This window comes from Symphodus melops, assembly GCF_947650265.1.
Source record: "Symphodus melops genome assembly, chromosome: 6".
Lineage (NCBI taxonomy): Eukaryota > Metazoa > Chordata > Actinopteri > Labriformes > Labridae > Symphodus > Symphodus melops.
Window position 1 is genome coordinate 27,792,036 of NC_136696.1, and position 25,718 is coordinate 27,817,753.

At 43.5% G+C, this 25,718-nt stretch overlaps 2 protein-coding genes and 1 long non-coding RNA gene across 3 annotated transcripts; 1 reads left to right on the forward strand and 2 right to left on the reverse strand.

The window, feature by feature from the left end:
• Positions 1–7,192: 7,192 nt before the first annotated feature.
• Positions 7,193–13,102, forward strand: LOC306824943. The gene is made up of 3 exons (XR_013779196.1): positions 7,193–7,419; positions 7,950–8,017; positions 11,580–13,102. It is a non-coding gene; the product is annotated as an uncharacterized lncRNA (long non-coding RNA).
• On the reverse strand, positions 8,031–9,980 carry LOC306825798 (hyaluronidase-5-like; the record flags this gene model as incomplete). The annotated part of the gene is made up of 3 exons (XM_079346754.1): positions 8,031–8,660; positions 8,764–8,853; positions 9,060–9,980. The coding sequence occupies 3 exons, from the start codon at positions 9,978–9,980 to the stop codon at positions 8,241–8,243; spliced, it is 1,431 nt and encodes a 476-aa protein (XP_079202880.1). The 3' UTR covers positions 8,031–8,240.
• A 1,717-nt stretch (positions 13,103–14,819) lies between the features above and the next one.
• Positions 14,820–25,502, reverse strand: hyal4 (hyaluronidase 4). The gene is made up of 7 exons (XM_079346812.1): positions 25,325–25,502; positions 24,204–25,193; positions 23,172–23,261; positions 21,747–22,242; positions 16,697–17,727; positions 16,313–16,402; positions 14,820–15,156 (listed from the first exon to the last, which is right to left on the reverse strand). Exons 2-7 carry the CDS (start codon positions 25,158–25,160, stop codon positions 14,827–14,829), a joined length of 2,994 nt encoding a protein of 997 aa, XP_079202938.1. The 5' UTR covers positions 25,161–25,193; positions 25,325–25,502; the 3' UTR covers positions 14,820–14,826.
• Positions 25,503–25,718: the final 216 nt, after the last annotated feature.

A 25,718-nucleotide genomic window follows, 5' to 3' on the forward strand; every position in this document is an offset into this window, starting at 1 on the left:
TGCTATTTTTATGTAATATCTATTTATGTGCTTAAACTTAATTTAGCTTCTACTTAAAAGTAGAAACACGTAAAAACATGTTTTAATACTTGAGAATAAATTCAGGGGTTAAATGTGCAGGAGCAATGTGCAACTCAAATTAACTTCTATTTAACAAACACAAAGCAGCTGGTGCGAATAAGACCTGATGCCTTTTTGTCGTTTCTACATTTCAAACTTGAATTTGACCGATTTAAAGTGGACGACAGGCCCAGACACACCTGTCGTTATAAAAAAGGGAATATAAGACTTATGAGACAAACGGATGGAAGTCGACGTTTATTTGAGAAATGAAGCAGAATGAGACTCGTAATCATCGTCCAAGCAGAGGACACAGTCACCATTGTTTGTACAGTTCAGCCTCGACACAACATGTCCTCATTAACTCAGAGCAGCTTCATGAACAGCTCAGTCCTTCCTCAGACACGGGCAGAACGCAGCTGGCGTGTTCGACTCGGCGTGCGAAAACTTGATTTACTTCACGAATGTTTTATTCATTTTCCATCAAAACATGTAAAAAGAAGAATCAGACTGATGGCACTTTATTTGCTGTGTCACTCTCACTGCAAAGCTCAGCTGGGTTTGTTTTTTCTTTCTCTCTCTCTCTCGCCATCGTTTTCGTCATCATGGACGCCGCCCAGTCCGGGACACAACGCACCATTGTCCTCGCCTCCCGTTGTCACGACGACGAAGGGGAGGCTTCCTCTCAGCTGGCTGCTGCTGCAGTGAACGGCGCTACAGTACCGCAGACAGCACGTCGTCGTGAGAGGAGAGGCGGCTGACGGTTTGAGTCAGTCTGCTTTAATAAACAGCTGCTACATAAAATAAACAAAACAATCAACAGTTTATACTGGCCGACAACAGAGCTGACGTCACGGGCAAAAGAGACGAAGTTACGGTGGGCCTCGCTTTCAATTTCAAAATAAAACTCCATCTACGGACTCACAACCATTTTATCACTTTATCACTTTATCCTCAGTTGTTGTTTGCACGTTTTTCTCTTTATTCCCGCGTGATCTTGTCGTTCCCCTGTGGGGAGTGTACAGCTGCTCGCGGCTACGCTAACGTAACGCTAGCAGGGCGAAGCAGTCTGACGGAGCGCAGAGGTTAATGTAAATCTGAGGCTGCACCTCAGTGAAAAAACACTCCTCAGTTATTCAGACTGGCCGCTGCCCTTATCATCTATAACTCTCAGTGTTCATCAAATCTGCTGTGTGTGAGGAGCCTGGACCTTCAGAGGGAGAGGAGACAGCCGGTCCCTCCTGGTCGCCTCCCCTGGAGACGTCACCTGGTCATGAACCGAGAGGAGACCCAGGTGTAGACCTACAGAGCTCTCTGGAGGGGAAGTCCCAGGAGGAGGTGTGTACGAGACCTGCCTCAAGTGGACACTCGAAGAAGTGCAGTTTTTTTTTTGCATTTTCTCTTTAACCCCAAGTGTTGCTGCTTATTTTTTGTGCTTGTTGTCCAAACTTTTTAAGAACAGCTTTTAGATGCCAGCTGTCGAGCTGACGTGTGTTTTTAATTTGAAATAAAGCCCATCTGTCAACATGGAGGAGGCGGGGTTTATGACAGCAGAGGGCCAGCAGAGGGAGCTCTAAATGTCTTCACTCTCAAAGGTGGGCGTTTTCCTCAGTCCATCACTGTCTATGTTTAGGAAATGTAAAATATGTTGCATCGCCTGAATTCTCCCTCATTTAAGATATTCTGATATGTAATGTGATTTGGATTTATAGATTCCATGCTTGAGGATAATTACATAACATTCTTGTCTAATTGTTCTCATCACAGAATCAACCAGAGGGGGACTCTTTGTCTATAAACCACATTCTTCTCTAATCACCCGTTTGGCTTTGATTTCTGCTCTGGCACCGATCGAACATGTTCGAGTCTTTTGTCAACGAGGGCTGGCGGCCCCAGTCGCTGCTCCAGTAATTAGACAGCCCCATTCATCCAGAGACAAAGGGGGCGACGGGTACACCGAGGCTCCGCTGCTGAACACGCTGCTCACTGACCTTCTCCAAAAAGGCTCCCAGGACTGTTTTCAGAGATGAGACGGACGTCCTGGGAGAGGACCGGGACCGCTGCCCTGTGATTGGTGGACTGGAGCCAGGCCGCCACGGGAAACAAAACCACTCATCGTGGAGGGTACGGAAAACATGTGAGATGTCAAAATAACACACAAGAGACATTACAGATGCATAAAGTGGAAAGTTGTGAGCGTGTGTGTGTGTGTTTGTTGTCTGGGATAAAGTGAAGAAACACTCCAGTTAAAGAGACGTTGCTCTTTTAGAGGGCGATCAGGACAGTTTAGCTTCACTTTACGACAGCTGTAATGTCAGTCGTCTGTTATTCACAGTTCTGTCAAGGACAAAAAAAACTGCAGCAGGTAAATATGCATTAAAATAATGATTGTGAAGAATCTTCAGTGATCGTGCCCGGTTGAAGATGCTAACCGTTTGTTTCCTCTGCTGCTCTCTGAGTTTAAATAATAAAGCTTGACTGCAGCCTCTCTCCTCACTCTGCGGCGGCCTCCCCTCGAGACACCCCCCCCCCCCCCCCCCCCCCCCCCCTCCCCCGGTGCTGAGTCTTAATAGAAGCGGACTCTCGGCTGCTGTCACAGAGCTGCAATGATCTGATTCACTTTATGAATTCCCTCCAGGCGGCTGCTGCTGCAGCTCCCCTCCGCAGACTCTCTTCCCATCCACTCGGTTTCTTCACATAACAAGCTGAACGTGTGCAGACTGAAGCGTCGCCTCCTGACACAGTCCGCTGCTCAGTCTCCTCATCCAGACAGGATGTGGAGACTGAGGAGATTCTGGTTTGTCTCCAATATGAAAATAAAAGATTTAACATTTTTTAGTGAAACAATATTTTAAGCATGATCTTTCTTTTGGTGCCAAAACCAAAAATGGCTTTTTCACAATAATGTGTCTCACTCGTGGTTAAGGGTTTCAGTACAAGCACTTCCTGTTTTAGTTTTGGAAAAGATCATAGTTTGGGCTAAAACCACTACAAAAAGGATCACCAGGTTGTTCGTACTGGCAGCAGGCTCCAAAGTGAAAGAGTAAAGTTGTCCCGTACCGAGCTGAAGCAAATCTCTTCCAGGCGTGCCGAGGACGACCTACAGTAGTGTGAATGCACCCTCACAGATTGTGCAAACATGCAAACAAATTTAGAGTTCTCCTCTTCTGGATTGATTAAAGAATAAAACAGAATAATGATGTTGCCAGATAAAAAGTTAAAGTAAAAGAAAAACGAGGGTTAAACAGCAAAGTCATGTTTCATCCCTGAAAGCTCGATATCAAATACGACTTTGTATCTTTACAAATTAAATACAAGGATTTCCCTTTGCATAGTTTAAAAAGTAGCGTAGAGTGAGATGCTGATACAGTCGCTGCTAAACGAGCGCAACGAAACACATCCTCAGCGATTACCCGGCCCCGACGGGAGCATCCGGTCCTTTAGGCGAGAACATCAATGTGTGCTTAACCCCTCTGAGCGAGATCACGGGGAAAGGTTGCAGATAATTATGGAGGGGAAATAAGAAGAGGCAAAAGGATCTGAGAGCCCGTCCGCTCAATTAGCACCATGAAAGAGTCTTTTGACAAACGGCTTGAGTCAGCATCCATAATGGATCCGCTCTGACAGAAAACAGAGCAGAGCAGATTCATACACAGCAGATCATTTTGTTTCTGTGAGAACTAAAGGTAAAGCTTCTCTTTGAGGGTTTCGGTGACACGCCCAAAGCTCTGCTGTTGGACTGTCATTCATCCACAAACTCTTCAATAGTTTCAATGTTGCTCTTCTGAAAGCCAATGAACGGCTTTCTTTAAAATCAGAATCCATCTGAGCTAAACTTTGCTCACAAGTCTGTTTTTCTCCTCTGGAAAGTGATGCACCGGCTTTTCAAGAATCAAAAGTCAAACATGCAAATTGATCACTGCGGTTTCCAAAAACTCACCGTAACTACGAGCCCGTTCAAAATGAGAGATTTGCTGAAATACTACAACGGCAAAAGATGACGTCCAACATGGCTGCTACGTGCATCAGCCGTAATGTCAAAACTGTAACTGTTGTTACAACTCCCTGTCAGGCGGGCCGGGGAGTCGGGGGTCTCAAATAGTGGACAAGCAAGGGTCCACTATAGACGCTATCATGAGAATATTTGCTGTGTAGTCCAAGCAAATGTCAACATCAGCAAAAGATTGGAAAACATATTGCAGCCGTTAAATTATGTGCACGGAGATCACAGTGGTCAAACTCCTCCTCCCATTGGCTCGTGGTGAATTCTCCGGATAATATACTGCGGCGTTCTAACTTCAGCCTACTTGGACTTCCTGTGGGAAAAAATACTGGAGGACTTGCTGGAGAAACTCCCGATGAAGTCCGAGTGGGATTTATGGGCGGGTGTTTGTGTTCACACATACTGGGAAATATCCGGTGTAAAAGCCATTGGCCCTCATTGACCTGTGTGTAAGTGCTTCTCCTCAAACATTTCTCATCTCCGCACCGACTGCTCCAGAGACGTGTTCAGCTGTGACATTTTCCCTCGCCGACTTGCAGGTCAGAGCAGAATCCGAGACGAGAACCCAGACATGAAATATTCATACTGGGACGCACACAACAAGGCCGGCTGTTCATCAGGGGGGGCAGCACCCTCGCTCACAAGCTGGATTCTTCTGAAAGAGCAGCTGATGCTGACGAGTCCTGAATATGGATGAGCGGACGTCAAATGATGTGTTGTGACTTCAAATCTCACTGTCGCCCTGAAACTCTTTCATTCACACAACCCAACAATGAGTGTGTGTTTTAGGCACTGAGCTCTGCACATTCCAGACCACAGAATGTGGTTTATTTTACAACCACTCTGTGTACTTCTGTGAAATCTGACTTAGTGCTAGGCGATGTATCCCCCCCCCCCCCCCCCCCCCCCCACTGGACAGATCCAAGCTTTCTGTTTCCTCCAGTTCACAGCCTTCATGCTGAGAAGTGACGTTTATACAGCTAGTACTGGAAATTCCTGTGATGCAGCATTAAATATGGTTTCTGGACCATTTGGCTGTTTGAGTTAATAATGTTTTGGAGACTGTAAGTTAGCCAAAGGGCAGCTGAGTCGGTCCCCAGCTCCTTCAGCAACATGTTCGATGTGTCCTCGGGCGAGACACTTCACCCTGAGTTGCTCCCACTGCTCAGTCAGATGTGTACGAATGGGATTCATTACTTCTGATGGACTCTTCACACAGCAGCCTCTACCATCAGGGTGTGAATGTTGAGTTGTGACCTGAGGTGTAAAAGCGCTTCGAGTAGTCAGAAGACTAGAAAAGAACGATGCAAGCTCCAAGTCGTTTATTACAAACTGCCCATCAACCTTACAAAGCCCGTTTATAATCGAACAAACGTATTAAAAAATAGTGTCCCCATGACATCACGTCACTGTTTAGTTGAGAAAGAAAAGACAAGCCGGCGTCCATCCATCCATCACAGAAGCGCCACTCAAACATCTAGGTGATCTGGCGCTACGACCACCAGACATCCCAGCCGCTTCCATCGGACCGTGTCGCCCCCCCGTAACCAACGCCGTCCTTATGCATGCACTTCCCGCTCCAACCTCCAACCTCAGTGACGAGAAAGTGTGGACATCAGAAACACGAGGAAAAAAAAAATCTTTCATGCATATTATCCCATATCTCGCGTCTCGAGATTACCCTTTACATTGATACGGGCTAAACAAACAATGATTGATTGATAACCGTTACAACCATTTTTTAACAAACATCCAAGTAGGAAGGCTTTAATTTAACCACACATGTAATTAGGGGCACACAGTCGACGACATGTTCAAGATCAAATTCATCACAATGGGAAGGAAACTTGCTCACAGGCAATAATCAATCAGCAAGCGGTAAAGGATAAAGTGCATCAAAACACCTCTAATGCTAAGCTAAGCTAACCAGACAAATATTAACAAGAAACCATTAAGGAAGGAAGTCAACAATTATATATATTTTTGTGATAAATTAGCCTTCCATGTTTCATATTTCTATAAATGAATCCTCTTTTTTTTCTCACAAAACTGTCAAATAAACCTGTACCCAGTTAATTTGTAGTTTTCTGGTCCCTTATATGAAAATCAACGGATTTAAACTTTTGACTCTAATCACTTCTACCCACATCAGACAGTCCCTGTTCTGTTTGAGCCATAAAATCTGTGTGGTGATGAAATTAGAATAATCGTGTCCTCTGGTTGTGTTGGCGCAGAGCTCTTTGTGCACGACTTGTGTGTCTCTCTCAGATCTCTTGTGTGAAATCAGAAGCAGCAGGACGATCGTGCACCACCGCTGGAGGAGAAAAATGTTCCTGACAGCAGAACCGCCCCCCCCCCCCCCCCCCCCCCCAAAAAAAAAAAAAACAGAAGAGAAACCCTGCTGCCTTGAGGACACAGTCAGTATGATCAGTGACACACTGAGAGGTAACAGCCCACATAGACACAGCAAGATGTGCTGCTCCAAATCCTGTAGATTCACATTTACATTTTTGGGTTATTTTCTCTCGTGCTTTTAAGCAGAATCTCTTTGATGTTGCATCACAAACTGGCTGCTCTACTTAAAGGTGTCTCTGCATTTTGGCTGGAAATCATTCATGTGTCTCAGAGGCATTTTAGAAAACATGTCTGTGGTGGCTTCAAAAGGTTCTGTACGGTGGCCCTGAGGCTCAAAGGTTCAGTTCGCTGCTGTATGACTTAAAATATGGATAAATAAATATGTATATGCAAATATTGCTTCAGCTTGTTTAGTTTAGTGACAGCAGCCGGAGCTTTACTTTATTTTGAATAGATTTGTCTTTTACAAGTTATGTGATTATTATTTTGTGTTTTTGTAGACTTTGTATTTTATATTTTCTTTGACAATTCGACACCACTGTTGGCACCCCCACTGTAAGGTAGAGAATACAACAGAGTCAGTGTGGAGTAATAGAGCTCTGGCTCCCGCTGCAGGACAATAGCCTTCACTGCAGCTGAGAGTTTTTTAAACCAGCAAACTTTATTTAAACTAAGAATAAAGTTTAAAGTAGCTTGACAAAAAGCTTAATTTTTTTAGTACGAATAAAATTTCAATAACAGAGGGGAATAAGTCAAATGACAGCGGTAAAGTACGAGACAAGAAAAGGACAGAAGAAATCTCAGGAGGTTTTTCCAAGATTAAATGTTTGCAATTTCTGAACCACCATCAATTAGGTCATTAGGTTACCACGACTTTTCTGAGGAGCACGTGAAGGCAGCATCAATTTCCCTCTGAAGTCAGCGTGTCGGATCCAACAGGCTGCTCATGCTTCTCCTGCTGATTTAACCTTCAGGATGTTTCCCTTGGACATAATTATTCTGTAAGTACTTTATTTTATTACTACTTCGATGTCGAAGGAAGAATATCATTAAATTATTTTAACTTAACCTTTGAAGTACCTGACAGAGCTGTAACCTAGCAATTAGCATGACTCAGCATTTTAGGTTTGGCAAATTTAGCTCTTAAATGGTGCCATTTTTTTTAATCTAGCATATTTATTTTCTTCACTCAATATCTAATTTGTGCTTTGTAGCAGTTTTACAAGTGTTGAGTGTTTCAAAAAAACAAAACACATGAACTTAAGTGAATCAGTAAAATATGTTTCAGCACAGCAGATGGGTATAAGGACTTCTCACAGCCACCTAAAAATACTTGACTTCTAGTGTTTGTGCATGAGGGTTTTTTTTTTTTTGTCCTGAACAAAAATATTATCAGAGAATTACAAAAGGCAGACAAATCTGAGTCTTTATTGTAAAATACTCCTCAGTCACACTCATATTTAATTTTATTTATTTTAGTTCCATTTCTGTTTAAAACCCTGTTTCATCCTCCTCTTCTGTCTCTGGTCAGGATGTGCTGCCATCCAGTGGTTGTCCCGCCGTACTGCATTTCCATCACCCAGTGCCACAAGAGGACAGGTACGACTGTGCTAAATGGAAATCTGCAAATATGTTTGAGATTCTTTGTTACAGATAAAAAGATGAAGATTATTGTGCACTAAAAACCTTAACTTGGTTTAGACTGACAAGCTGTCGGAAAAGAGAGATTTGTTTTAACTGAGTTTAAAGCGTCTTTAACGGTTCATAGTGAAGGTAAAAACAGCCAGAAATAACAGAAGAAAAAACTGTTAACAAACTGAAATCAAACTGAAATCATAATAAACTTCAGACAGAGCAGTATCATCAGCAGCAGGAGGGGGCGGGGCCTCTCAGCCCCTTGGTTCCTCGTTGTGGCAACGGCCTCAGATATGACGTTGGGTACGAGGACCAACCTGCACGGCTCGTCTCTGTAACACATGCAGTCGAACTTTCTATCAAACCAGGCAATGTCGTCCTGCCACAGGTTGCCGCTGACGGTCAGTGGTCCGCCGCGCTGCCGCTGCTGAATACGGAAACTCCTGGGACTGAGGTGAAGGTAGACGTCTTCATCCCAGTTCTTCCTCACACAGCGACCTCGGCCCTGACACAGCGCCTTGCTGCAGAGTGTGGTCGCTGTGGTGACGTTCAGGATGTACGGGTTCATTATCCGCTCCAGGTGGCGTCGAGCGTCGAAGCAGGAGTCCTGCAGGATTATGGGATAGAAAGTAAACGGCTCGTCAAGGGCGCGGCTTCAAACTGAGAAATACGTTACAAACCCCTCGCAGAGAAATCACTTCAGTTTTCACCTCAGTGTCCGTGACATTCATGTCTCCCCAAGAGACGACTCCCGCGGCACCGAGTGCGGCGGCTTCTCCGATCGTGTTCACCAGATCAAACTGCAGAAAAATAAGGACGCCAAACAGTCACAGCTGGTTGATTGATAAACATCACCGCTTCTCATTGCAACCCAATGGCAAATAAACAAAATCATCACAGGCTTGTTTTTTTTTTGTACGTATACATCTGTTAAGCATCAGGACTCTTTGTCAACATTTAGTGTTAAAATATTAAAGCTTGAGTCTTGGGAGAAACGTGTTCTGACCTCTGACATGTAGTCATCCACGCTGTCTTTGTACACGGGGCGGATGTAGGCGTAGACCGGGATCGAGTAGGAGCTGTCTGGGAGCGTCGACACCCTCATGGCTTCCTTGATGCGGTGTCGGACAAACAGCCGGGCCTGCTGGGAGTCTCTGAGCACCAGCTCCAGGTAAATGGATGGAAAGAGCGCTGTGGACTCCTTCCAGAGCCACAGCAGTTCGTCGTTTCGGTCTTCTTCGATGGAGGGACACTCTCCGGTGTAACCTACCATGTCCTGGTTGTAGTCGTAGTTGTAGCAGTCGGGGTACAAGTAGTAACCCCAGAGTCGGTTGGGTCTCAGCTTCTTGCCGATGTCTAGTGAGCGGAGAAAGTATTTCTTAGCTGAGCGTTCGAACACGATCTTAGCGCGATCCTCAGCCTCGTCGACGGACAGCGACGCGTTCCTCTTCTGGACTGTTTCGATGGAGATCTGACGGTAGATGTCCTTGCTGCCCCAGTTTCTGGCCCACTGTGGCCTCCACTCCTCAAAATCCAGCACAGCCAGACCCGGCCGGTCTCTGGGGATGTAGTACTCAATGTCATCCTCGGCCAGCTCGTGGTGCTCCTTCAGGTCGACCAGCTGCGGCAAACCCTCATCGTACATCTCGCCGGTGTCTTCGTCCACGTAGGGGAAGAGGCCAAAGCGGTCGGTGTAGAAAATGGAGATGGTCTGGTTGGTCGCGGTCTTCAGGGTGCTGCTGACGAAGTGGAAGTATGAAAGGTCGAGCGCCATGCCGAAGCGGATCTCGCACAGCTCGGTCGGTGCGTTCCACATGAACAGGAAGGGCTGGTCCGCACGGATAGGAGGGTCGGTCCTCGGTAAGGCGCGGCTGGACTTCAACACGGCGATGAAAAGGACGATGAGGTGCAGTTTTACTCGGCTCATTTTCAACCATTTATCTGATCTGTGAAGAGAAGAAAAGAGACGCACACTTCGTAAGTACGCTCGCTTCGCTTTGTTGTAATTCAAGAACTCATTTATCGTTTGTTCTTGAGGTTCATTAATGCTTCACCAATCAGAGCAAGAACAAAAACAAACGATTAAAAGCTGGTTGTCACTTTTCAGTGAATGTGTGCTCAAACAGGCCGTTTGGAGATTTTCCCTTCATGACATCACAAAGGGCAGTTGCCCCTCCCCCAGACAAGAGAATGTGACCTTTAATATTTGTAATCATTACATTTATACATTCACACTTTATTTACCGCCATATCCCCCCCCCTCATTTTGCAGCGGTTTAAAAACGTTGTTCAGTTCAAGTCAAAACATGGAGAAAGTTCAGCGGTGATAAAGCGCCACATGTCTCCACTTAAAAGGAGATTTATGTGTTTTTAATATCCTGACAAAGAACGGCTGACTCTGTCGTCGTTGAGGTATGAGACATCAGTAGCTTCACTTCCTGTCTGTTGTTCACAACGGCTAGAAAATCCAGCTGTGAAATTTGGAGATGTCGAATTCACTTCACCTCCTGATAGATGACTTCTTACGCTGGGTGCACCATAAATTAAAAGAAATACTAAAGTAGCTGCACTGGGTTGCACAGACAGGGCCTAGTATTAACATTTAATGATGTTGCACCAGCGGAGATTTCTCTCATGTTGCCGAAAGTTACAGTTCCAAGTTATTCTTAGTTTGGCAAAAAACTGACAATGAAGATGACTTATGTTAATGTTATACCAGTGCTGATATCCAAATTATGTGTTAAAGGTTTTTTTTTAATACTTAAGGAGGTCAGTTATGAATTAAAGAACAAACTGAAACCAGACCCACTGCAGACGTTACAGAGATTTTACATCTATTAATAGTCGGCTCGGCACGTCTCGCACAGTCGTTCCATGTTTACACTCGTAGTTGTTTTTACAAGCTTTATCTGTGCACCTGTCTGCACAGCCTTATCACACTTTCATTCACCTGTTCCGCTGTCTGCCGAGTACGAGACCCTGTAAAACAGCCCTCACTGTAAAAAGCGTTGACTGATAGTTTTATACACTCGACGCAGCGGAAGCTTCCGAGTCTTTACGAGGTCACGGGATCTGGATGTGTGACTACAGTAACTCTGCAGGTGAAAGCCTGACAGGTTTATGATTTCTGTCGTTTTCAAATAGAAGGTGCACTCCGTCCGTCACTACGGGTTCAGAGTCAAAACTGTGTCACAGCTGATGGCGAACCCCATTAATGTTGGGTTCAACACCAATAAACCTTCGAACCTGAAAGAGTCAGCTAATAAGACGTTATTAACAAATCACTTACCGGCTGTGGTGGTCCAACTGTCCAATCTGCACGCTCGGTGAGTCGTTAAAATTATGACCTGTTTGTCATAAACGCTAACCTTTCTCTCCTCTGGAAGTCTAAACAGCTCCCCTTGAAAAAAGCTGTTGCCAGAGCTTCAATTACAGGCGCAGAACACTTGTGGAAACTTGTCAGAGCAGAATGATTTGCAGGCCTGAGGTGCTCTGTTATTTATTGGGACGTCCTGATGCGTTCCAGGCTGAGGATGAGCTCCCCCTCCTCCCTTTCAACGCCGGGAGGAAGATATCTGAGGAAGCTCCGGGATGAGGACAATGTGTGGACACAAGTGGCGCTCATATCCGAGGGCTGTGTCAGGACACGCGAAGTATGCGGGGAGAGTTTGCGCTCGGTCAGCTGTGGATGGAGGTTTGATCAGGTTGCTTCAGCAGAGTGGTGAATCACATGGAGAAACTGGGCTGTTCCCGTCATCAATCATCACCAACTTCTGCTTCATGATGAAGCCGGCTGAGTGTCATCACTGGTCGACAACGGCGAAGGATTACTTGTAATTTGGCTGGAAGTGAACTGCAATACACGGTAGATGTTCCTAACGCTGCAAAACAGACTTCTCTGTACAGATTTTTTTTTTTTATTATTTGTAATCTAGGAGACAAACTAACCACTCATGGGATTATAAGTAACGAGACTTGTCCTGAACTGAGGGGTTACCGTGGTTACAGCAGCCTTGGGGAGATTTAAACTCCATCAACTTGTACTCTAAAAAAAATAACTTTAACGTCAGACCAACATGTTTGGACTCGTGGCCTTCATCGCACCGCACTCATTATGTCCTCTTTTGTTGTGAAGAACCTTTTTAATGAACGTCTGTGATGACTCAATTTGTTCAAACTAAGGGGCTCTGAAAAGTCGACCTTTGACCTCCTTGACACCTAGAAACCAGGATCTTGTTGGCTTACGTGTTTATTTAGTATTTATAAGTACACTTTGCGTTTAAATGCATTCTTGTTATTTTGATTGTGCCCAAAAAGTTCTCTGTATTTGCAAACAAATTTGGCATCCAGAACGGCCTCACAGTTTTTATCCTTTTACCCATTTATCTGCCAATTTCCTCATAAGAATTATGTATAATTATCCCATACAATAAAATATGAGACTATGGATTACAAAACGGTACATTTCAACACGATACACTTTGCTTTCTCCTGCAGACTGAGACTTGCTGCGATCATTTAGCTGCCTCCTTTCTCGTACTCATAAATAGAAACAAACACATAAATCAGCAATCAAAAAATAAATTCCACGTCAGCAGAGAAGCACAGAACCAATGACAGCCACAAAGAACGCACGTTTCACATTAACCACGTTGCAAATGTTCTGGTGTTTGTGAAAATATAATAATATAGCCATGAGACAAACCTTCAGCCTGAAGAAGAAGTCTAATTAGCAGTGAAATTAAAGACTGTAATTTAGAAGTAAGACAAGTGTTCATGCATTTGTTTGTTCCTGTCTTGGCTGCCGTCTCCTTTGTGGCCTCTTGGATCCCGTAGCAACCATATCTGACAGCGAGGCTGGATGGGCATTAGTCGGCTTCATCCTGGTTGACGTTTGAATTTGACATGAATAAAGAATCGCCCCCTGAGATGCACCACCTCATTTTCAAAGTGGTCCAAACACAACAAGCATGCAGAACAGCATAACCTAACAGACATACAGTAACACAAATAATAATAAAAAAGAAGCTCTCTCAACCTCTCCCAGCCGACCCCCCCCCCCCCCAGCTTTCAGTTGTTGATTAAAACCAGGTGAAGGAATAGAGAACAACATGCATGATATGGAAGCAATTAGTCTTGTTGCTCATTTTCTTTGTCTTTTGCTGCAGCTGCTAAATGGCATCCAAAAACGTAAGTGCCTAGGATAAGAATGCGTTTAGAAGTGTGGCTGATGTGAATCTGCTTACAGGGCCGAATGTCTCCACAGACAATGGAACGTTTGAAACATATCATGCACTTAGAAAACCACAGCTTTTAATATCTATACTCATTTCACATGTACTTAAAGTGACCACAGGTGGAGGGCTTGTCAACGGGGGGGGGGGGCCCTGAGGGCTCACATATTCAAACCAAAGCAGTGGCCTAAAATGTGCAAATGGATCGATAAAGTAAAGAAGTGGAGAGGAACGATCAGCCGATGGGAGATCAAAAAGAAAGAGAGGGAAAAATTGGACGAGTAATTGTCGATTGAGTTTCGCCTGGGGCTCCGACACAGTCTCTTGAATCACCACCGAGTGACCATGTTGGGAAGTTTCCTTAACCTGCAGCAAAAGGTCTGAATGCCCGATCTGATACTTATTTTTTATGCCAAACTAATTCAGCTCCATTCATGTGCAGCTGTTTTAGACATGCGAACAGTAACTGCTGCTGAATGTTTCCTCAATGTAACATCCAAACACTTGTGCTGGCTGCCTCGTATCTCTGTAGTATTATTAAGGAAAGCCTTATTTCATTGCCTACTTTTTTTGGAATCAAGAACTTAAAAAGATTTTACGCTCTGTGACGTAATCCAGATGTTTTAAAGAGCCTTTTTGAAGGCTGGGTGGTTAGGAAATCTACTCAATATTCAGTTATTTCCCATTCTGCCCTCGAGCTTTAATTTTCTGCTGACAAGGCAAGAAAGAACTTGGATAGAGGATGAAAAAATCTGTCCTCAAACAACAGCATTATAATGACTGTACTTAATAGACGTGTGCCAAAGCCTTGTTACGGTACTTGGTGTACCGACACACCTAAATGGACAAGACTCATCACTGTTATTAACTTTACCTGAGCTTGTCTTGCTATAACAAGTCCAGATGTCTGCTAAGAGTCTGAGACTCTCAAAAGTACATCATTAAACAACACTATTAAACAAATGCTAAATGGGTTAAAATGGCAGATGCTGAGTTCTGTGATGAACTAAAATAATGCAACGGTTGCCATTTGCTATACTGTTTTCGTTTTATTTAGGTGCCTTGAATTGAATTTACAGTTGAAATAAGTTGGTATTGCATTTTACTTGTTTATGTAACATTTCGGCCTCGTGTCCACCAAGCATGTTTCTTCGCTGCTTCGAGCGCTCAACTGGAAAATGTTTAATCTATTCAGAAAGGCGCCAGCGCTCTTTTTCAAATGTCTCTTAGTTTTGTTGCTCACAGATCGTGTCTTTTTACCCATGTCCTTTTTTTGCGTTTGTGTCTGATCGGGGTAGAAAAAACAAAAAGACAAAAAAAAAGAACATGCATTAAAAAGTAACAGAGCCATGTCGGACATACAGGGGTCGTTTAAACAGGATAGACGTGCAGCGCACAAATGCTTCAATGCTAGCGAAAAAAAACGCTAGGTGGATGCAGTCCAGTTTCCCATTTAAGAGGGTAGTTCATCAAATTGTAATAATTCTAATTGCATCAACAACTACATAATTGTGATGCTCATAGGTATCAGTATACAGATTAAACCCAGATTTGTCTGGTCTTTTTAGGACGCAGCAATTTAGGTGAGCAGCTGGATCCAGTGTAGCACTGACAGGTGAAGTTTTCAGCCCAGGTCTTAAGATCAGCAGCAGATGGAAGACCAACGGCCACGTACTTCCTGTTAGCCTTCTGGATGCTGAAGTGAGTGGGGTTCAGGTGCAGGTAGTGGGTGGAGTCATAGTTCTTTCTGACGCATCGGCCCTTCCCCTGACACAAGACCTCGCTGCAGAGCATAGCAGCTGCCGTCACGTTGGCGATGTAAGGGTTCAAGGTGGATTCCAGGTATTTAGACAGAGAAAGACAAGCGCCCTAAAGGGAGGACGAGAGGTTTGAAGGTGAGAGACAGTTCAAGTTATTTCGGAAGAACAGCAAAGTTTTGTTTGGATGCAAGGTAGAAACTTAATAGAAAATATGACTGTGAGAAGAATAAGTTTGAAAACATTTTGTGTCATACTCAAAGCTACAGTGAGGAACTATTTCTTTGTCTTGATTTGGCGCCACCTGTGGACAAAGTGGTAACTCAACTCTTTTGGAGAGCTTGCCATGTACTTCTTGAGTCATTGTTTTTAGTTCCTGGTGTCTTTACAGTGAAATGTTTCGACGGGAGGAACTATCCCCCAGAACTATGGTCTTTTTGAGGAACTACGTACGTTTCGACCAAATCTAGGCGGGTAAGAGTGTAGTTCCGGGTAAATGATCTACCCCGATACATGACCCAGCTCGGGGTTATGTACTTCCTGACGGTCTAGACTAGAGGCTCTTGGGGCAGGGCTTGCAGTGCCTGCTGGGCTGAATGTCTGATTGGTCAGTCAATCGTAGCGTAGTAAAGTCTGATTGGCCAGAGAGTGCAGCTTCTTTACATTTCTTCATAGTGCTGTCAATTATATTTATAACAAGTCACTGTTTTCTGTTCATCTCTGGGCCATAAACGGAAATTCTGTTCATTTTCATGTAACTTCTCATTTGAAACCGACATGACAAACACGAATCAGCCCAATCCCAAAACCTATAAGATTAAACAACAAATGTCAACTGCGGCTCCTGTGAGTTCCTTCTCAAAGAGGAAACACAGGCAGACTCACAATATGCTTATTAAAGCCTCGTCATCTGAGTTCCCCTTTTTAGGACCTGAAGAGAGCACATCACAGTGTTTTATCTTGATGAAAAGAAACTGACCTGAGACGTGACAGGTCTGTAAGTCATTGTTCTCTCTTAAAGCTTCACTGTGCTTCATATCACTCATGACATTTGTGTTAATATTTTACCAAGTCAGCATAAACTCTTCAAAGAAAAACAACTCTTTGATGGTGAAGACGCTACGCGGGGAAATCACTCAACAGACAGAATGATAAAAAAAATGATTACAGCCACATTTTAAGCATGCACTGAGCATGTTTTGTTAAAATGACTCCTCCCCTTTTTAATAGACAGGCAGAATATGCATACTCCAGATAATGGAGGTTACCTTGTTGTGGTAGTCTTTGGTTGCTCCCCACATTATGATCCCTGCAGCACCCAGAGCTGCAGATTCTCCAATAGTGCTGACCAAATCCGTCTGAAAAGGAGAAAACTTTTAAACCTCTCTTTACAAATATACTGAAATAACGAACAAGACATTTATTTCTTCTTATTTTTTTTTTTACCATTTTCAGACTGGAATTCCATATTAAAGGTAGATCAAGGGTTAGGATTAGCCAGCTAGCATTAGTAGTGGTTTCCTTGCACACTATGTAAGCCCAATTTAAAGTAAAAGTTTTAGCAGTGAAAATCAGCTTCTTATGTTAGAAGCTGTAGAGATATGTTGTAAGTCCAGAAATAAAAAACCTTTTAAACAAGACTACCGGCTAACCTTGCTCAGGAACTTCCTGGCCTGTTCCCGGTACAGTGGCCTTTGATAAACGTAGATTGGTACGGTGTATGGACGTTTGGGCAGCTTGGATACCCTCACTGCCTCCTGGACTCGGTTGCGGGCGAACAGCGCGGCTTTGGCGGAGTTTCTCAGGCCCAGGTGGAGGTAGATGGAGGGGAAGAGGGCGGTGCTGCGCTCCCAGAGCCACAGCAGATTGTCGTTCTGCTCTTGTATCCTTGCAGAGCACTTCCCTGTGTAGTCATTGTTTTTCCAGTTGTAATTGTAGCAGTCAGGGAACAGGTAGAAGCCCCAGTGGCGATTTGGACGCTCACTGACACCAAGACTAATGGTCTTCTCCATGAAACATTGCGCGGCATCCTGGAAGTGTACCTTTGCAAGTTCTGAGACTTTTTTTCTAGATAGTGATGGAAACATCTTCTTGGCGTTTTCAATAGACAACTTCTGATACACATGCTTTGACCCCCAGTTTCGGTCCCACATGGGACGCCAGGACTCCCAGTCAATGACGACCAGCCCAGGAGAAGAATCCTTGGAGATGTATTTCTCTATCCGGCCCTTGGACCGTGCCAGATGATCTGTCAGTTTGCCTTGTTGAGGGATTCCACCATTTTTGATCTTACCTTCTTTGTCAACTCTCGGGTATAGGCCGAGTCGTTCCTCGTAGAAGGTGGTGAGGAATTGACCTGGCACCAGGTTTGGTGTGGTCACCGCCTGGAAGGCTGCAGTGTCCAGTGGGATGTGGAGTTGATGACACTTGCTCGTTGGAGCGTTCCAAATGGCCACGAAAGGATACCCCTTGAGAAGCGGGGGATTTGTCGGGGGCAGTGCAAGGATGGTTGCGATGGATCCAATGATGCCGAGGAGAACACAGGACTGGAAGGCCGAGGCTGTCATGATATCTCTGAACTCAAGGAGGGTAGACAAAATATTAGACACACCTCTATTTATGACCCCGGGGCAGGAGGGGGTCTCCTGATTCACAATATAAACAAAGAGTGGAGAGGAACATGCTGGCAAACACTAAACATTATGAATCAGTGCATACTGTGCATAGAGTCTACCGTCCTGCAGCCATTACTGAGAATAAACATCCCCACTTACTCGAGGTGAAATCCTCTGATTGTGTAAAACACAGCTCACCCTGCAGAATGGTTTGCTGTTGAAACAATCTTGTGAAAGCTTTATACTTTTTTTCAACCAAAAACCAGAAGACGTCCGTTGTTCAAGCTTTTATAAATATACATTTTGCGTAATTTCATTTAACCGAACAAACAGTGTTCACATCACAAAACTGCTTCACACCCTTTGCTGTCAGTTTGCTCCTAACCCTAACCCAACTCTGAAAACTAATTGTTTGATAAAACATCATCAGCCTTGTTCCAATAATCCCTATTTATCTTAAAAGACACAGGTAGTAAACAGTTTTACAATATTTTAATCATTATCTCTTACCTGCTAAGCGTCTCTGTGACTCACCGTCGGCTTGTTTTACAAACTCTTCTGCTTTTGCTGCTTCACGGTTCAGAGGAAATAGTTTCATCACTCACATTGATCGTTATCTGATCGAGGTCTTGACATTAAGTTGGATGAACCATTTAGTCTGTTATTTTGTTTTTTTTGGAAATAAAACATAAAACATATTGTATTTCATGTGTTTGTTTTTAGATTTCTTCTTGTTTTATCGCCATTCTCAAACGTTAGCTCACAGTTGTGATCCATTTTACTACAATTATCAAACTTTTTAAAGCACGAGGATAAGCATAGGGCCACTGAATTGCACTGAGAAGAAACACTGACACTGTCTGGTATTTTTCATGTGTCACTGATAGTAAGAAAGCAGTATATAACGTTTTTGTTCACACCTCTTCCTCTTTTTGGACAGAAACCATCTGATGGATAATTATTTTCATTATTTTGGATTTGTAAACAATAAAATAATTGAAGCACTCTAATCGTACTTGGCATCAGGGGTGTCTCCAGGATTTCTGGGCCCCATGAAAGACGTCACGTTGGGCCCCTCCACCACATCCTCAATCAACTCTTATGTGTCGCTGCTGTTTGACACAAATGACCAATTAACAGCTTTAAATCATTTCATTTCATCATTTTTTAAGATACAATATCTAATGATGAAAACTAGAAAAGTGTTGAAGCTTTAAAAGACTTCGTCTGTCATTGGCAGACTGGGATTTTTGGGATTTATATGTTGAAAATGTCATATTGTTTGCAAGGGGAAACTGAAATCCACATTGCAATGAAATATTAGTGGATGCAGCCATCATGCAATCACACCCAATGTGATTGCATGATAGGACATGATAGGATAACGCTGATAGGACACAGTATTAGAGGCCCTTGGTGTTCAGTCCTACTTTTCCTCCAGCCATGAATGGTCCGACATGTTACATAAAGTGGAAGTTGTTTCTATGAATAAACAACATGGCTGCAAACAGTTTCCCTGAAATCCTGTGTGCGCACAGAAGAAGATCAAGAGACGCAGTCGTACTGAAGAAGTCTTTATTTGCAGTGCATTTACATTCAGGTAACATTTGCATAGTCCTTGTTGCATATTTAGTTTACAATCTCAAAAAAAAGAACAAACAAAAAAAAACATGAGAAGTGTCAGAAACAGTTACTGATGTGTAATGTGAAAAGATCTGAACTTCACCTGAAGGCTTGTTTGAGATGAAATACTGATTCAGTTGAATCCAGAGTCGGTGCTTCAGAGCTGACAGATGCTACATCTACATTAAGAAAGGTAGAACTTCGTCTGACATTAATACACTTCTGCTTTGGATTTAGTTTTTCCTTACAATGATGAAGAATTCTGCGAGTAAAAGACGAAGTCGAATGCCGTTTTTTTTTTTTTTTTTTTTATCAAGTTAGCCAGTTCCAGTCAGTTTAAGTAGATGCCTTTGATTGAGAACTTTAATGTGCAGCTGCCACAGAAAGTCAACACTGTAGAAACGTGAAGTCGTCTTCATGAGGTGTGTAAAGTGACGTAGACGTAGTACATGAAATGACAGAAGTTGTTCTTGGCGGCATCATTTGAGTTAATAATGAGGTGAAACTAAAACATCCTTTGCTTGTCTTTGAGTTCCAAATAAACCAACATAATGTTTGATGTCCTGTGAATGTAAAAAATGAGCCGAACACTTTTTTTTTCTTCTTCTTAAAGGAAATGTTTTTGCTCCATTTCGGACTGATCCTCTTTGATGCAACAGCAGTGTGTCAGGAGAATCTCAAAGCAAAGTCACCTCAAGCAAATTATGAAAATGTGTGTTTCCCAGTCGATGCATTCAGGCGACTTTGTCACTGTTCAGTGTGGAACATTTGCTTTGCTTTTGGTCTAAACACATCTTCAAAAGACCTCCAACTTTGCATCAGTCAACTTTCTACTTCCAGTTGTTTTTTTTTTGTTTTGTTGTTTTTTGCAGGATACATTCGTTTAACACTGCAGCGCTTTACAACTCATCTTTGGTTTGAACTAAAACCTGACTTTGGCAAGAAGAAGGCGCTGAAGACCTCCGCTGAGTCATGTGTGCCGATAGTATGTGCCGTCTGTTACATCCTGTTCAGTGTTTCGTCATAACTACAGTACTGTACAGCAGCTTCAGAGACGGAGACATCACCGCTGTGATCTCTCAGCCACGATAGGATCAAAAGCTAAACAGTCTGTTAATCTGAATCATCTCCACTGAGTTACAGTAACATAAACCCAAAACCCTACAAAAGCAATATGTTGAACTTCAGGGCTTATATACCAAAACAAACAAAAAAGTTAAGATACAAATAAATGAAAAGCACCTACATGTGTGCATCATGTCACAACAGGCTCATATATGAAGTGTATACTACCAGAGTATAAGAAACAGTACAAAGAATACACACCCCATAATGTCTTTTGATGAGGGATACACAAGTCATGGCATTTTGAACAAAGAATTCTGTAAAAGGAGATTTTATGTGTTTTTCATTTGATCTATTTAAACTGTCAGTCTGCTTTTTTAATCTTCTGGAAGGATCCCAACGCGTGTGAGCATTTTTCTTAAAGAGTGAGATCCTTTTGTTCAGAGCCACCAGACTCCATTTACAAAACATTACTAATACTCGAGTTGCTAGTCAAAGTACACACACATGCACAAACGGGATCCTGTGGACATTCACAAATGGAGAGGGCTCCTGAGCTGATGGGAGGGGGGGTTCAGAGCCTTGCTCAGAGGCACGTCGGCAGTACTCAAGAGGTGAACTGGTAACTCTCCAGATACCAGACTTGGTCCCTCCAGTTCTCAACCCAAGTCGTTACAGGTTCAGCACAACTTAACAAAGATACTGCTCAATGCAACGTGGACCATCAGCTTCCCCTTTCTGCAAAGACTTATTTTTTTTTTTTTAATGGAGTCTGGTAGATTTGAACTCAAAGGTTCAGCGACAAAAGTTTCTGCTCAACGCAACAAAGGGTCAAATCTTTGAATGGATCCTTTTATGTAACAGAACAACCAGTGTGTCAGTCACAGAAACAAGCGCCTCGAGTGGACGTTTTTTGATTGAGTGTTTTTTTTCTTAAAGAGCCGGTACAGCCCAGCTCACTGATGAAGAAAACAAAAAAACCCACCACAGACCAAATGTCAAAGGTTAGTGATTGTTTTCCTACGTATGACTGAGTGGTTAGGATTAATACCCTTTGGTTTTCCATTTCAAATCTTGGCTTTTTAGTGTTCATTAAAAAAAAAGGAAAATCTGACGATTTTAGCAGTCAAAGAAAAAGAGAAACTGCAGTGCTGTTGGAAGTCAAGCTTTTCAAACAGACCTCTTCCTTGGAGATTATTCGGTACAAAGTCTAACATACAGTTTACTTTACAAGATAAAGAAATGCAACAAAGGAAGGACATATTGTTCCACCAGGTGAACTGTTTTACAATCAAACGGACCTTCATGTTTCAAGTCAACATGTCAAATCTCTGTTTTAATGTAAAGTGCCATATCGTCCCTAAAACACATCTGTGTTAACAATAATACTCTTTCCGTCAGAGTGCATCACACGATAAGTTTAACAGGAGCATCAGCACCAGCAGGTGGAGGCTGTATCCGGTCCGTGTTGCCTCACTCTCCCCTGCCTCCGGGCTGTCACCCTGCTCGTCTTCCCACTCTGTCCTCTTCCTCTCTTGCTCGTCCCGCTCGTCGTCGTCTCCCCACGGCCTGTCGTCCTCCTTCACTATGTTGATGCTGTCGCAGCGCTTGCCTTCATGGCCTTCGTAGCAGTGACACCTGAACCTGTCGGTCAGCAGCTGCAGCTCGTGCTGCGAGTGCCACCCGGTGACGGTGAATTCCCCGTCACCCGAGCGACGGATACGATAGCTCTTGGTGCTCAGGTGGAGGTAATGAGGGGCGAGCGGGTCCAGGCGGACGCAGCGGCCGTTCCCCTGGCAGAGGTACTCGCTACAGACCTCAGCGGCTCGAGTCACGTTGGTGATGTACTGACCCAGGCGATAGTTCAGGAAGGCTTTCACCTTGGAGCAGTTGTGCTGTAGAAAACAAAACAAGATATTTACTGAACACCGTCCAACCCAACCGGGCTCACAGCATTTAGGAAAACTTCCTTCTGTCTTTTCTTACCGTCTGTTCCAAAGGTCAAAACTGAACTGGGGGAAAAAGGCTTTCAGGTTTACTGCTTCCTTTACTCCCTTTAGCAAATTACCCAAAAGACCTGAAACTTCATTCTCAAGACCAAGATATCGAGTGATCAAGACCAAGACCTGGTCAAGACCATAAATATGAATCATCTCGTGTGCAGAGTCACTCACTTAATTCGCATAACACCGTGAAGGTTACGGCCATAACCATGCTATAAAAATCAAACTAGTTATTTGTTCTTTTAGAAAGAGACATTTTCCTTCTAATCGCAGTGATCAGAAAAATAGCCTGTCCGTGGAGTTCTTCGACGTCCTTTATGTAAAATCTGGATTATGCCCAGTTTAAGACTGAGAGAAGTAAAAATGCTTTTAATTCTGAAAAATGTATAATTTAACCTAATATTGACCATTTGAAGGCAAATATTTTTATTAAAATTTTTTGTTTTTTTCCAAACTTTTTAAATCTTGTCAAATATTCTGTATAACTGTAGAATTAATTTATATCCTTGCAAAACGAAATAGGGAAAACCCTAAAGGGTGTGTTTTACAGTGAAATCACAAAAAAAACCCTCCCATGGCTCTCGTGGTTTTATCGGATGTTACTTAGAGGATCTTTTGTCTTTCACGCAGACAGAACACTCTGCAGGCCGTGAGAAAGGTTGTTTCAAAACACCACACAAAGTCCACTCCCATCCTGTCTTGATTCTTTTAGCTTCCAAAATAAATGTACCAATTCTGAAGAAACATTATCTTTACATGTAGGTACAAAGTGTTATGTCATAAAACGCAAAATTTGAATAAACTTTTGAAAGGTCACCCACCCTGGACGCGGTCAGGTTCAAGTCTCCCCAGATGACGAATCCTGCAGCTCCCAGAGCGGCGCTTTCCCCGATGGTGTGGATCAAGTCTTTCTGTAGGAAAACACACAGCGACAGACGTCACATCACACTGCACTGCCTGTCACTTATAATAATCGCTTCATTAGCCATAGTGTAATCAAACAGAACAAAACTTTATATTCTACCGTTGAGAACAAATCTGCTACATAATTGCTTAAAATATGTTCTGAAAAAGAATCATTAAATGTGCTCCATGTGACAGAGTCATTATGAGGTTTATACTTCCAATAAAGTAGTTCTCTTATAAGCCCATTTAAAAAAATAAATACTTGTTTTCCTGTTTTTTCAAACACTACACCACTTCAGTGAATCAGCAGATTGGGTTTTAAAAAAAGATCACAGCTTTCAAATACTTTGGGAATGCTACTGCTGTACTTGCCTGTACATCCACTAGATGGCAGCGGTCGATGAATTAAGATTGCAAACAATGACTGTCAGAGAGCTGTAACATCTTGCAGGATGGGCAAGATAACAGTACTGAGGGAACAAGCTAGTTCGTAACTCAAGTGATTCCATTTTCTTTATGTTTAATATCTTCTGCAACATAATTTAGAGGCAAAGAATCCATTTGTTTACTTCAGTTTATTGTGGCAAAAATAAGGTTGCATTCAAGTGTTTTTCCAGTCAAGAAAATGAATTGACATTTTTGACTATTGGGTGTAATTTATAGAGCATCTTTGGTATTGCAAGACAATTTGTTTAGGAAGTATTTATGTTAATGCGGTTTGACATTTTCTTTACATTCTAAGTCAGTAATTTTAATAATTAGCAAAAGAGAGAAACATTTTCAGTTTCTTCCGCTTCATTTCTAATTCATCAGACTTAAGAAATACTGTACTTTGATGTGCAGCAGCACAGTGACAACAGGCAAACACACGAAACAAACTTAAGTATGTAGATGATATGCTTAACACTAAACTCTGAGAAACATAATGTGATAAACGTTGCTCTTACTGCGGTGAGGAAGGCCAGAGCCTCATCTCGGTAGCCCAGTCTCAAGTACACGTATGTGGGGAGGTCGTACTCTTTCGAGGTCAGCGAGGCGACGCGGAGCGACTCCCTGATGCGGTGCTGAGAGAAGTGCAGATTGCTGATGCTATTGGTGTGACTTCTCCTGATTGCCACCGAGGGAAAGAGTGCCGTGCTGCTGTTCCACAGCCACAGCAAATCGTCATTCCTAAGCCTCTCCAGCAGGGGGCACAAGCCTGTGTAGTTCTGCTCGTGCATGTTGTAGTTGTGGCAGTCGGGATAGAGATAGAAACCCCAGTGGCCATTGGGGCGAAGGCGTGTTCCTAGCTGGATAGTCTTCTGCATGAACGCCTTGGCGCTTTTTTCAAATTGCCGCCGTGCCAACTCCTCAATCTGCGCATCTGTCACATTAGCGTACGCCTTGGCGGTTAGCTCCTTCGACTTGCGTCGGTAGATGTCCTTTTTGTGCCAGTTACGGCTCCACTGAGGCCGCCAAAACTCCCAGTCGATGACAGCCAGGCCCCTGAAGTCCTCTGCAGGGATGAAGTGGTTGATGTCCTGGTAGGCCTTGAACAGGTGCAGGTCCAGGCTGCAGTTTTGCGGCACACCACCATGCACAGCGACACCCTGTGGCGTGTAGTGAGGGTAGTAGCCCAGTCGGTTTGCATAGAAAATGGTGACATTCTGGCCCGTCCAATCAGCACGCGGGCTCCCGTGGATGTGGAAGAGGCGGTCAAGGTTGGTGGTTATGTTATATTTGATGGTGCACATGTCTAGTGGGGCGTTCCAGGCTGCGATAAATGGCTTCCGGCCAATCAGAGGCAACTTGGCAGGTTTCGTACCAAAGGCTGCATGGAAGAGCAGAGCCAGCCAGGAGCAGGTGAGGGCAACAGGTACAACATGTTGGGAGGAGGATGACCCGCCCACTGGCACCACAGGCATCCTGGGAATCAGGAGAAGCAGCTGTCAATCATCCTGTAATGAGAGAGAGCGAGGGAGGGAGGGAGGGAGAAGGAAAAATAGAATTATTTGACAGTTTTTATCTTCCTTCTAACATGAGCGTATAATTGGCCTAAAAGTAAATCTCAAATTAAGATCATGAAAACCTTTGATTCTTTGGCGAGTCAAAACAATTTGATCTCTTATTTTCATTAAAAAACATTATCAAACTAATGAAGCATTAAAAATGAACTACGGATCTTGAGTGATACCAAAAGCTGCCGTGAGCAAAAGAGAGAAAAAGAGCTTTGCCAGCTGGTTTTGGTAAATAAAAACAAGAAATGACCTATAGTTGGGAAGTCTGTGTTTGTTGCCATGGTATCAAAACAGGTTTTGTTAGTGTTTGATTTTGGTGGTGCGTTCTGGCGTTAGACTGTGACCTCAGGTAAACAATAGAGCCGGCAGTAAAGTTCAAGGATGCCAAGACTGGATCTTGAAATGAGCAACATCGAGTCAGAAAAGACCCCACTGTCTCAGAGGAGGGAGGAATTGGTCCAATTA

Excerpts from the sequence above, each read along its gene's own strand:
- hyal4 (XM_079346812.1), bottom strand. The coding sequence starts at position 25,160 with ATGCCTGTGGTGCCAGTGGGCGGGTCATCCTCCTCCCAACATGTTGTA. Across the intron at positions 22,243-23,171 it reads TGAACCTGACCGCGTCCAGG|CACAACTGCTCCAAGGTGAA; the intron begins GTGGGTGACCTT and ends TGTTTTCTACAG. Across the intron at positions 15,157-16,312 it reads CCAAAGACTACCACAACAAG|GGCGCTTGTCTTTCTCTGTC; the intron begins GTAACCTCCATT and ends TCCTCCCTTTAG.